Raw genomic sequence first — 12,316 nt, 5'->3', positions numbered from 1 at the left:
GAATTGTGGGCAAGTAGGAACTCTGTACCATATTTTATGGTCATGCCCAGAGATAACCCAATATTGGAAAGCAGTGTATCATCTGCTCAAACAAATCTTAAAAATTCATGTTAATATATCGCCCGATCTAGCTCCTCTATCCCTAAACATTGAGACAATCCCAGTAGAGTCTAGAACAGTAGCAATCCATATCCTGCTAAGTGCCAGATTGGTACTAACTCGCCATTGGAAAGACCAGATGGCTCCTACTATACAAGAAGTAATAATGACTACCCACACTCAAGCCGCATACAAAATGATGTTTGCCTCTACGCAAAACCGACTCCATGTGGCAGACCTGCATTGGAAAACATGGATGGTCTGGTATAAGAGACACACCAGAAATTGTTAACATTTACATATTTATCGGGAAAACAACCTTTTGATCTAGGCTGATTGTGATGAATAGAATGTTTGTTTTAATATGTTCAGTTTATATCTGTTTGCACAATAATTCCAACAATGTGTGTTTAAAATTACAATACAATGAATTACAATAAAAAATATAAAAATGTAAAAAATAAAACAAAATAAAAGGAAAATAAAAGCATATAAACTAGCCTATATAAAATCTCTATAGGACAGCACCATCTGGTGGTGATTCATCAAGAAACACCTTAAAACCCAGAAAACAGATGACATCTGGTGGTAAGAAAATGGAATCTCGTAAATGAAACGTAATCATGAGCAAAGATGCTTGTTCTAATTCACCTATATTGCCATCTTGTGGATAGTGATAATGATAAAAAATTCCACACTATAGGTAAATGTGAGGAAATAAAAGTATACGACACAAACAAAGGAGGTAAGTACAGGAAACCAGATAGGGTATAACCTAGTAATAATCGCATAAAAAAATTGCATAAAAAATCATCAACCTTTTCATTCTACCAATATACTGGATCTGGCACAGGCATTCTAATACATAAACCACCCCCTCAGTCCGACATGATATGAAGTCCTCTATTGGGTACTCTTTTGATGTCACTGTAGAGGTAAAGCATAACTTCTTTTTCTTACTTTCTTTAGTGTGATGGAAAGTGTAAAATTTTTTACAGGGTTAGTAACCTTTCCCTTCAAAAAAGGAAAAGTTTTTCTTGGTAGGTGGATCAAGCACATTTCTTGCTAGGCGGTCTCTGAGGGTTGGAGCCCTCCGGTAGGTAAACCTGGACTTCTCGGGAAGGATAGCACGGAGATGGCGGTCTGCCTTAATAATGTCCCAATATTTTCTAACAATTCTTTCGACTTTTCAACCTTTTTGCACAAATCTCTCTCCAACTGTTTTATGAAGACCCACTTTGTTCATGTTGGAACTGTATTACATTAATTGGATCGACTTGTGGCTATTTTTATAGCGTTTCTGCACTATGCGATTTTTGTTATTGCATGCGACTTTTTTTTATCTCATGCGATTTTTTAAAATTTTTTCTATATTTGTGATTTTTTTCATCTTGATGCACTTTTAGACTATTTTTGGATTTATTCACCTTCATTTGGATTTGTTTATTTATTTATTTGATGTCATATTTCATGAATTTTCACTGTTATTTATCTAATGTCACTTCTTATGAATTTAATGGATGTTTAGTCACTTTATTTATGTGATTTTATGTGTTTATTTTATGTGATTTTGCTCTTTACGCATATGCACTTTACTTGAAGAATTGGATTATATTTATTTCATCACATTTATGCACTTTGAGTTAGCGCTACATATCTCTATTTACCTTATTGTTTTTCTCTTTAGCTGCTTTGGCTCGTCTTGGTTTTGCGCATTCGTTTTCTTCTTTGTTTCTTAATTTTTATCTATTTTTACTTGTGCTGCAAACCATGGAAGTGTTTGGATTTTTAGAAAATAGAACTCTTAACCTTGATGAGATTTTTGAGAAACAAGAAACAAACAATATAGGAGATATTGAGAATTGTTTGAGGAAAATGGGCCACCTGATGGAAAAAAAGATTAATGCATGGTGGGATATATAGCAACCCATGAGAAGTATATAAAAGATAAGTTAGTACTAAGAAGACTTTGATGGGATGTACCTATGAATGATGGACTGGTAGATAAAGAATCCATAGATGAATGGTTCAACTTTTTTAATGATAAGGGATGAGAATTGCTAGATTTCTTAGTGAAGAGAAAGCAAAAGAAGATTAGAATCCTTAACAGATCTATAGATGAACTGCGAGCTACCTTGGAATTATCCAAGGAACTTCCAGAATTTATTACCCTATCCCAACAATTAAATAGGGACATGGAACAGAAGGACAAAGAAACTTCTATGAGAAAGAAAAGAAAATACCAAAGAGATATCAAGGATTTTGAAGATGACTTTGTATTTAAATGGCAGAAAAAAATGGAAGAAACAGTGAAAAAATCAAATAATAGCTCTCCAGAGAAAAAAGTAAGAATAATCGATAATCAAAATGAAGGGAGGAATGAAGGGCCTATGCCTATGTCCAACATACAAGGAAATTATAATTCATACTCCGAATCAAAAACAAAAATGGAATGGTAACAATAACTGGAAAAAACCTTTCTGGAAAAATAATGGACAAAATAATAATTACAATTACCAGACAAAACCTTACTATCAATCCCCTTATATGAGGAGAAGATCTCCCACACCTCCTTGGAGGAATCAATATCATTCCGATGAAGTAAGAAGAGATGAAAGAATAAGAGGAGATAATAGGTATCATCAGGGTATAAAAAGGGGATAGACCAGCTTATAATAACTATTATAATGTCGCCGTGTATAAAAGATTCGAACAATTAAGAAGATATGAAGAGGGAGGAAGATCTCCATGTTACCAACAAGAAGGCTACAGACGTGAAAGAACTCCTCATCGTTTTTTAGAGAGAAGACAACGGGAGTCTCCGAGACTGTATCAATCGGAATGGGACCCCCAGAGGGACACCAGACGCACCCCAGATCACAAATCCAAAAGAAACACAAAAAGAGGGGAGGAGAGGAATCCAGAACCGCAGAGAGATCGAGAGAGAGGAACGTCAGAGAAGAACCCCAAGAAGATCTGTAGAGAAAAGAATAGGAAGAAACGAAAAATGAGAAGAGGATGTTGAGCAGGGGTCAAAAAACAAGCGAAAAAGAGAATAGTAGGGGAGGGGATTATAAACATTAGTGGAGTTGAATTGACAAGAGAGGAAATCAAAGTGCTTGACAAAGGGTTAAAATTTGCCCCTAAAAAGAATCTCAATAAGTTTAATGCATATGTAGATATCAATAAATTTACCAGAAGCTTACACATAAAGAAATATATGTTGAGTAATCCAGGAGATGGTAGGGGAAAAAATATTTCAGATACCAATGGCATATTATTCAGTAGTCTTCGCAACAAATCTCTCTTTAATCCCCCTCCAGGGAAAGATGGCAATATTGAAGTTTTCAAAACAATGATTCTGAAAGATCTTGAGGATTTGAAAATAAAGAAGGCTTATGATCCAGGAGATATAAAAAGTGGAATCAAAAAATTGGAAGCTAGAAAAGAGATTGTGATAAGGCAGGCGGACAAGGGAGGGGCTATGGTTATCCAATCTAAGGATGCCTATAAAGAAGAGCTCAATAGGCAACTGAGTGATAAAGATACCTATCAGAAACTGCCTAGTAACCCCACAATGAGATATAGGAAAGAACTGGCCAGAGTGATACATAAAGGTTGCCAAAAAGGTTTACTTAATAAAAAAAAAGAAAAATACCTCCAACCAAATACGTGTAGAATCCCTGTAATTTACACATTACCAAAGATCCATAAGGATAAAAATAAACCTCGAGGAAGACCCATCATTAATGCGATACAATCTGTTGGTGCGAGGATCGGAGAATATATTGACTGGTTTTTACAGCCAGTGGTGAAAAAATCCAGATCTTATCTGAGGGACACTAAGCACCTCATTCAATTATTAAATGTCACCTTGACCGAAGAGTCTATTTATATGGCAACAGTGGACGTTAGGTCACTATATACGAGGCCTAAGTGATTTAAAATGTGTACAACGAAGATTTATTTTGGATTGTTTGAGGTATAGTTCAGACTCCAACTATTTCTGATATGAGAATTCCTTCTTTAAACAGATATGCGGCATTGCTATGGGCGCAAAATATGCGCCAAGCATAGCTAATTTATACATGTCAGAATGGGAAGAAGAGGCTTTATACAAAAAATGTCCACCTCAGCTTATTTTATTCAAACGTTATATTGATGATATCATTGTTGTTTGGGGTGGAGACAGAGAAAGTCTTTTGGACTTCCTATTTGGCCTAAACGATAATGATAAAAATATAAGACTTACCCAGGAGATAAGCGATGAAGAAATACATTTCTTGGATTTAGTCATTAAGAAAGAAGAAGGAAAATTTACTACCCAGACCTTTTTTAAATCTGTGGACAGAAATAGTTATTTGCCTTTAGATAGCTGTCATTATACACCATGATTAGACAACATACCAAAGGGCCAATTTATTCGATTGAGACAAAACTGTACAACAAAAGAAATGTTTATGAAGCAAGCGAAATTAGTTGGAGAGAGATTTGTGCAAAAAGGTTACTGTCCGGAAGTCATTGATAAAAGAATAAGAGATGTGGCGGCGGTGGACAGAGAGAAGTTATTACAAGACACAATTGGAAATACAGAAAATAATAATACTTTATCTCTTGTTATGGACTTCAATGCCCAACACAAACAAGTCGAAAGAATTGTTAGAAAATATTGGGACATTATTAAGGCAGACCGCCATCTCAGTGCTATCCTTCCCGAGAAGTCCAGGTTTACCTACCGGAGGGCTCCAACCCTCAGAGACCGCCTAGCAAGAAATGTGCTTGATCCACCTACCAAGAAAAACTTTTCCTTTTTTGAAGGGAAAGGTTACTAACCCTGTAAAAAATGTTACACTTTCCGTCACACTAAAGAAAGTAAGAAAAAGAAGTTAAGCTTTACCTCTACAGTGACATCAAAAGAGTACCCAATAGAGGACTTCTCATCATGTCGGACTGAGGGGGTGGTTTATTTATTGGAATGCCTGTGCCAGATCCAGTATATTGGTAGAATGAAAAGGGAACTTTGGAGGAGATTGAGGGAGCATGTCCAGAATATTAAAAAGGGGTTTTAAGCCTGTCAAGAATTTCACAATAAAGACCCCTCATCCCTTTTGGTTTGTGGATTACAATTAGCCAACTTGAGTCAAAATGGATACATGAAATACTCTGACTCCTTTGGGTCATAACGTGAATTCGACCTCAACTGTTTTATTTCAAATTATTCGTTTTTCATTTTCTACTTTTTTATATTACTTTTTTATACTACTTTTTTATTCCCCTCCTCTTTGCTGTTACATGCTTCTTCCCTGTTGATGATTTTTTATGCAATTTTTTTTTATGCAATTATTACTAGGTTATACTCTATTTGGTTTCCTGTACTTACCTCCTTTGTTTGTGTCGTATGCTTTTATTTCCTCACATTTACCTATAGTGTGGAACTTTTTATCATTATCACTATTTATCCACAAGATGGCAATATAGGCAAATTAGAACAAGTATCTTTGCTCATGATTACGTTTCAATTATGAGATTCCATTTTCTTACCACTAGATGTCATCTGTCTTCTGGGTTTTAAGGTGTTTCTTGATGAATCACCACCAGATGGCGCTGTCCTATGGAGATTTTATATAGGCTAGTTTATATGCTTTTATTTTCCTTTTTTTTTTCGTGTTATTTTTTACATTTTTATATTTTTTATTCAGATATGTTATTAGGGGGTCTTTTTATTATAATTGCTTAGACCTCATATGGTTATTTATGGCATCTACTGAGTGAGGATACACCTATTAGTATTCCAATCCAATCTACTGAGTGAGGATACACCTATAATCCACTTTGCTGATGAAGAACAGACTATATAAATAGACACCTGATGCCTGACTCCATTACCCTTTGATAAAGTCACGTGGGCGGTGACGACATGCGTCAGAGAAGAGTCAGGTGTCATCACTTCCGGCCAAGACCGGAAGTACTGGGATCTGTGCTGTTCATTTGCAGTACATGCAGTACATGTAAGATGTTGTTTTGAATAAACCTGTTTTGAATACTGTACAATGGGGATACTCCTTTCCATTGCATGCCTCCACCCAACTTGCCGAACTTGAGGCCTTCCATTTGGAGATTTGCCAGACCTGTAACGATCGAAGAAGACTGATCGATTGATGGTGTTTCATCCACTTCCCGATTGTAGGCTCGACTTGACCCTAGAGGTGAGAGGCTGGGGGAAACATGTGGCGCACCACGGAGTACGGTTATTAAGAGGAATCTATCAACTATCATCGTTTACACTTTTTTCATCTATTTTTTTTGCATGAACTGTTTTATGAAGACCCACTTTGTTCACGTTGGATCTGTATTACATTAATTGGATTGACTTGTGGCTATTTTTATAGCGTTTCTGCACTTTTTTGCACTTTATGCAATTTTTGTTATTGCATGTGACTTTTTTTATCTCATGCGATTTTTTTTTCAATTTTTTCTATACCTGTGATTTTTTTTCATCTTGATGCACTTTTAGACTATATTTGGATTTATTAACCTTCATTTGGATTTGTTTATTTATTTGATGTCATATTTAATGAATTTTCACTGTTATTTATCCGATGTCACTTCTTATGAATTTAATGGATGTTTAGTCACTTTATTTATGTGATTTTGCTCTTTACGCATATGCACTTTACTTGAAAAATTGGATTATATTTATTTCATCACATTTATGCACTTTGAGTTAGCGCCTTTTTTTTGTATTTGCTTTGCAGGTATGGTATGTCTTATTGTTATACTGTAATGTTACTTTGTTTTATTGTTAACCATCATTTGCTTAGCAGGTACTATTCAGTTGCAGCGCGGATTTATTTATCTTGACAGCAACAGCGTTTGCTCCCACGATACATAAAGCCATGACTCCAGCACTGTCAAAGGTGATTTCACCACCACAGTTAAAAAAAGAGCATATATGCTGAAGCATGGGGCAGCAGGGGTGGAGGAGCGATTTGCTCCTAACTTTTGAGGCGTATGGCCCCATGCTTCGGCATATATATATTTTAGGCACAGATTGCGTTAAAAAATGTTTCTTTTTTTACTATTTTTTTTTTTTGTATTTGCTTTGCAGGTATGGTATGTCTTACTGTTATATTGTAATATTACTTTGTTTTATTGTTAACCATCATTTGCTCAGCAGGTACGCCATTCAGTTGCATCTTTTTTTATTTCATCAAACATTTGGGCAATATAGTGTGTTTTAGTGCATTAAAATTTAAAAAAGTGTGTTTTTTCCCAAAAAAAAGTGTTTGAAAAATCGCTGCGCAAATACTGTGTGAAAAAAACAAACATCCACCATTTTAATCTGTAAGGCCTTTGATTTTAAAAAATATATAATGTTTGGGGGTTCAAAGTAATTTTCTTGCAAAAAAAATATTTTTTCATGTAAACAAAAAGTGTCAGAAAGGGCTTTGTCTTCAAATGGTTAGAGTGGGTGATGTGTGACATAAGCTTCTAAATGTTGTGCAAAAAATGCCAGGACAGTTCAAAACCTCCCCAAATGACCCCATTTTGGAAAGTAGACACCCCAAGCTATTTGCTGAGAGGAATGTCGAATCCATGGAATATTTTATATTTTGACACAAGTTGCGGGAAAAAGACACATTTTTTTTTTTTTTTTAAGTACAAAGTTGTCACTAAAAGATATATTGCTCAAACATGCCATTGGCATATGTGAAATTACACCCCAAAATACATTCTGTTGCTTCTCCTGAGTACGGGGATACCACATGTGTGAGACTTTTTGGGAGCCTAGCCGCGTACGGGATCCCGAAATCCAAGCACCGCCTTCAGGCTTTCTAAGGGTGTAAATTTTTTATTTCACTCCTCACTGCCTATCATAGTTTTGGAGGCCATGGAATGCCCAGATGGCACAAACCCCCCCAAATGACCCCGTTTTGGAAAGTAGACACTCCAAGCTATTTGCTGAGAGGTATGGTGAGTATTTTGCAGACCTCACTTTTTGTCACAAAGTTTTGAAAATTGAAAAAAGAAAAAAAAAACATTTTTCTTTTCTTTCTTCATTTTCAAAAACAAATGAGAGCTGCAAAATACTCACCATGCCTCTCAGCAAACAGCTTGGGGTGTCTTCTTTCCAAAATGGGGTCATTTGGGGGGTTTTGTGCTATCTTGGCATTTTATGGCCTTTGAAACTGTGACAGGTAGTGAGGAATGAAATCAAAAATTTACACCCTTAGAAATCCTGAAGGCGGTGATTGGTTTTCGGGGCCTCGTACGCAGCTAGGCTCCCAAAAAGTCCCACGCATGTTGTATCCCCGTACACAGGAGAAGCAGCAGAATTATAGTTTGGGGTGTAATTCCACATATGCCCATTACATGTTTGAGCAATATATCATTTAGTGACAACTTTGTGCAAAAAAAAAAAAAAGTTTGTCATTTTTCCGCAACTTGTGGCAAAATATAAAATATTCCATGGACTCAACATGCCTCTCAGCAAATAGCTTGGGGTGTCTACTTTCCAAAATGGGGTCATTTGGGTTTTTTTTTTGCCATCTTGGCATTTTATGGCCTTCAAAACTGTGATAGGTAGTGAGGAGCGAAATCAAAAATTTACGCCCTCACAAATTCTGAAGGCAGTGCTTGGTTTTCGGGGCCCCGTACACGGCTAGTCAACCAAAAAGTCCAACACATGTGGTATCCCTGTACTCTGGAGAAGCAGCGGAATGTATTTTGGGGTGTAATTCCACATATACCCATGGCATGTGTGAGCAATATATCATTTAGTGACCACTTTGTGCAAAAAAAAAAAAGCTTGTCATTTTCCCGCAACTTGTGGCAAAATATAAAATATTCCATGGACTCAACATGCCTCTCATCAAATAGCTTGGGGTGTCTACTTTCCAAAATGGGGTGATTTAGGGGGTTTTGTGCCATCTTGGCATTCTATGACGTCAGAAGGGGGCCGGGTCACTCGGTTACATCATTGGGTGGCCCCGCCCTTGCCTATATAACTGCTGTCCAGGCCCGGATTTACTCCCTTTGCCGCCCCAAGGCCGGGTCCTTCAATGCCCCCCCCCACACACACACACACACACATAAACACACACACCACGTCCTTTATCGATGACTTCTACAATAGATCAATTAAAAACATATCTCCATACACGAGAACACTGAAAATAACTGGCTTTAATTGTACAGACTAAAAATACTTCAGGGTAAGCGTGCGAGGGGTAAGGATTTTTCGCAGGCAATTTTTCAAGGCAATGGCTGGTGTTAGTGCTTCAATCATCCCCGGCACCATGGTTGTTATGGTGTCAGGATAATTGAAACACATTATTTCTATCATTACATTGTAATATAAACTGAAATAGTTCAACTCACCATAATGCAGAATCATTGGGAGCCCTGAGCGTGTCACTTGCCACCATCTCTTGTCACTTGCCACTATGCCTGCCACCAGATGGGGATGTCACTTGCCACGCTGCCTGCCACCAGATAGGGATGTCACTTGCCACTATGCCTGCCACCAGATGGGGATGTCACTTGCCATGCTGCCTGCCACCAGATGGGGATGTCACTTGCCACTATGCCTGCCACCAGATGGGGATGTCACTTGCCACTATGCCTGCCACCAGATGGGGATGTCACTTGCCACGCTGCCTGCCACCAGATGGGGGATGTCACTTGCCACGCTGCCTGCCACCAGATGGGGATGTCACTTGCTACGCTGCCTGCCACCAGATGGGGATGTCACTTGCTACGCTGCCTGCCACCAGATGGGGATGTCACTTGCCACTATGCCTGCCACCAGATGGGGATGTCACTTGCCACGCTGCCTGCCACCAGATGGGGATGTCACTTGCCACTATGCCTGCCACCAGATGGGGATGTCACTTGCTACGCTGCCTGCCACCAGATGGGGATGTCACTTGCCACGCTGCCTGCCACCAGATGGGGATGTCCCTTGCCACCATGCCTGCCACCAGATGGGGGTGTCACTTGCCATGCTGCCTGCCACCAGATGGGGATGTCACTTGCTACGCTGCCTGCCACCAGATGGGGATGTCACTTGCCACGCTGCCTGCCACCAGATGGGGATGTCCCTTGCCACCATGCCTGCCACCAGATGGGGGTGTCACTTGCCACGCTGCCTGCCACCAGATGGGGATGTCCCTTGCCACCATGCCTGCCACCAGATGGGGATGTCACTTGCCACGCTGCCTGCCACCAGATGGGGATGTCACTTGCCACGCTACCTGCCACCAGATGGGGATGTCACTTGCCACCATGCCTGCCACCAGATGGGGATGTCACTTGCCACGCTGCCTGCCACCAGATGGGGATGTCACTTGCCACCATGCCTGCCACCAGATGGGGATGTCACTTGCCACTATGCCTGCCACCAGATGGGGATGTCACTTGCCACTATGCCTGCCACCAGATGGGGATGTCACTTGCTACGCTGCCTGCCACCAGATGGGGATGTCACTTGCCACCAGATGGGGATGTCCCTTGCCAATGTTGTCATGCTGCCTGCCATCAGAAGGAGGAGGGCGGAACAGCGGTGTGGGCAATGAGAGATGTCATCTTTCTCCCACGCCGCCGCACCGCTGACACTACTTGCTACTGTGCTCTCAATTTTTTTTAAAATGGCGCCGGGCGGCGAAATCACGCTACTGCGCATGCGCCGCCCGGCCGAGCGCTTATGAGCTTTCCCGAGCCCGGCCGGCTTCGGAACGGCACATGCGCAGTTGCGTGGTCGGCTCGCGGCCATCTTTTCTATGGGCACTGGTGCCCATAATAGACGTTAATGGGCAGCACGAAAGGGGGGGGCGGCCGCGAAGTCGCTGCAGGAGCGGCGCCGCCCCTACACCACTGCCGCCCCGAGGCCTGGCCTCGGTGGCCTCGTGGCTAATCCGGCCCTGCTGCTGTCACAGCCAAGAGACAGCAGTCGCCGGGAGTCCTCCCATCGAGGCGGAGCTCTTTTTTTCTCTATTTTTCCGGTCCATCGGGCATGATTGAAGATGGATGGACATCGCGGGGCACTTTTTTCTTTTTTAACCACTTGCCGACCACTGCAGGCCGATATATGTCGGCACAATGGCAGCAGTGGGCAAATGGGCGTACCTGTATGTCCCCTTTAATTGGGGGGGCTACGCCCGCCGCGTACAGCGTGACAGTGCCCGCAGGACTGGCGGACTCGATGCCCGCCGGTTTCCCGGCGATCATGTCACAGAGCCGCAGAACAGGAAAGTGCCTATGTAAACAAGGCATTTCCTGTTCTGCCTTCTGACATGACAGAGATCACTGCTCCCTGTCATCGGGAGCAGTGATCGCTGTCATGTGAGTTGAAGCCCATCCCTCCCACAGTTAGAATCACTCCCTAGGACACACTTAACCCCTTGATCCTTCCCTGCCAGTGTCATTTACACAGTAACCAGTTCATTTTTATAGCACTGATCACTGTATAAATGACAATGGTCCCAAAATAGTGTGAAAAGTGTCCGATGTGTCGGTCATAATGTCGCAGTCATGATAAAAATCGCAGATCACTGCCATTACTAGTAATAAAAAAATTAATAATAAAAATGCCATAAAAATATCCCCTATTTTGTAGACGCTATCACTTTTGTGCAAACCATTCAATATATGCTTATTGCGATTTTTTTTTTTTTTACCAAAAATATGTAGAAGAATACATGTCGGCCTAAACTGAGGAAAAAAAATTTTTTTTATATATTTTTGGGGGATATTTATTATAGCAAAAAGTAAAAAATATTGTTTTTCTTTCAAAATTGTCGCTCTTTTTTTGTTTATAGAGCAAAAAATAAAAACCGCAGAGGTGATCAAATGCCATCAAAAGAAAGCTCTATTTGTGGGAAAAAAAGGACGTCAATTTTGTTTGGGTGCAACATCACACAACCGCCCACAAGTGAGTTAAAGCGATGCAGTGCCGAATCGCAAAAAGTGCTCTGGTCAGGAAGGGGGTAAAATCTTCCGGAGCTGAAGCGTTTAATAAAGGAATTGTCCAAAACTGTCTATTGTGGTTTTTATTTGTTGACACTTTTTTTTTGGTAAATGGGTAGGAGTACAATGTACCCGATACCCATTCACATAGGGGGGGGTCGGGACCTTGTTAAAGGGGGCTTCCAGATTCCCCTAATTCCCCCGCCCACAGACCCGACAACCAATGGCAAGGGTTGTCGGGAACAGGCCC

At 40.5% G+C, this 12,316-nt stretch overlaps 1 protein-coding gene across 1 annotated transcript in view; it reads left to right on the top strand.

The window, feature by feature from the left end:
• Window positions 1-732: 732 nt before the first annotated feature.
• The window catches only part of LOC141108955 (uncharacterized), a 108,796-nt gene continuing 97,212 nt past the window's right edge, over window positions 733-12,316 (top strand). Inside the window, exons 1-2 of the mRNA XM_073600914.1 lie at window positions 733-844; window positions 3,423-3,665. Of these exons, the coding sequence (XP_073457015.1) occupies window positions 733-844; window positions 3,423-3,665 (355 nt within the window). The remainder of the gene's footprint in view (window positions 845-3,422; window positions 3,666-12,316) is intronic.

The sequence above is a fragment of the Aquarana catesbeiana genome, linkage group LG09 (assembly GCF_042186555.1).
Source record: "Aquarana catesbeiana isolate 2022-GZ linkage group LG09, ASM4218655v1, whole genome shotgun sequence".
Taxonomy (NCBI): domain Eukaryota; kingdom Metazoa; phylum Chordata; class Amphibia; order Anura; family Ranidae; genus Aquarana; species Aquarana catesbeiana.
The sequence above is the reverse complement of the archived record's forward strand: the minus strand, read 5'-3'. Positions and strand labels throughout refer to the sequence as shown.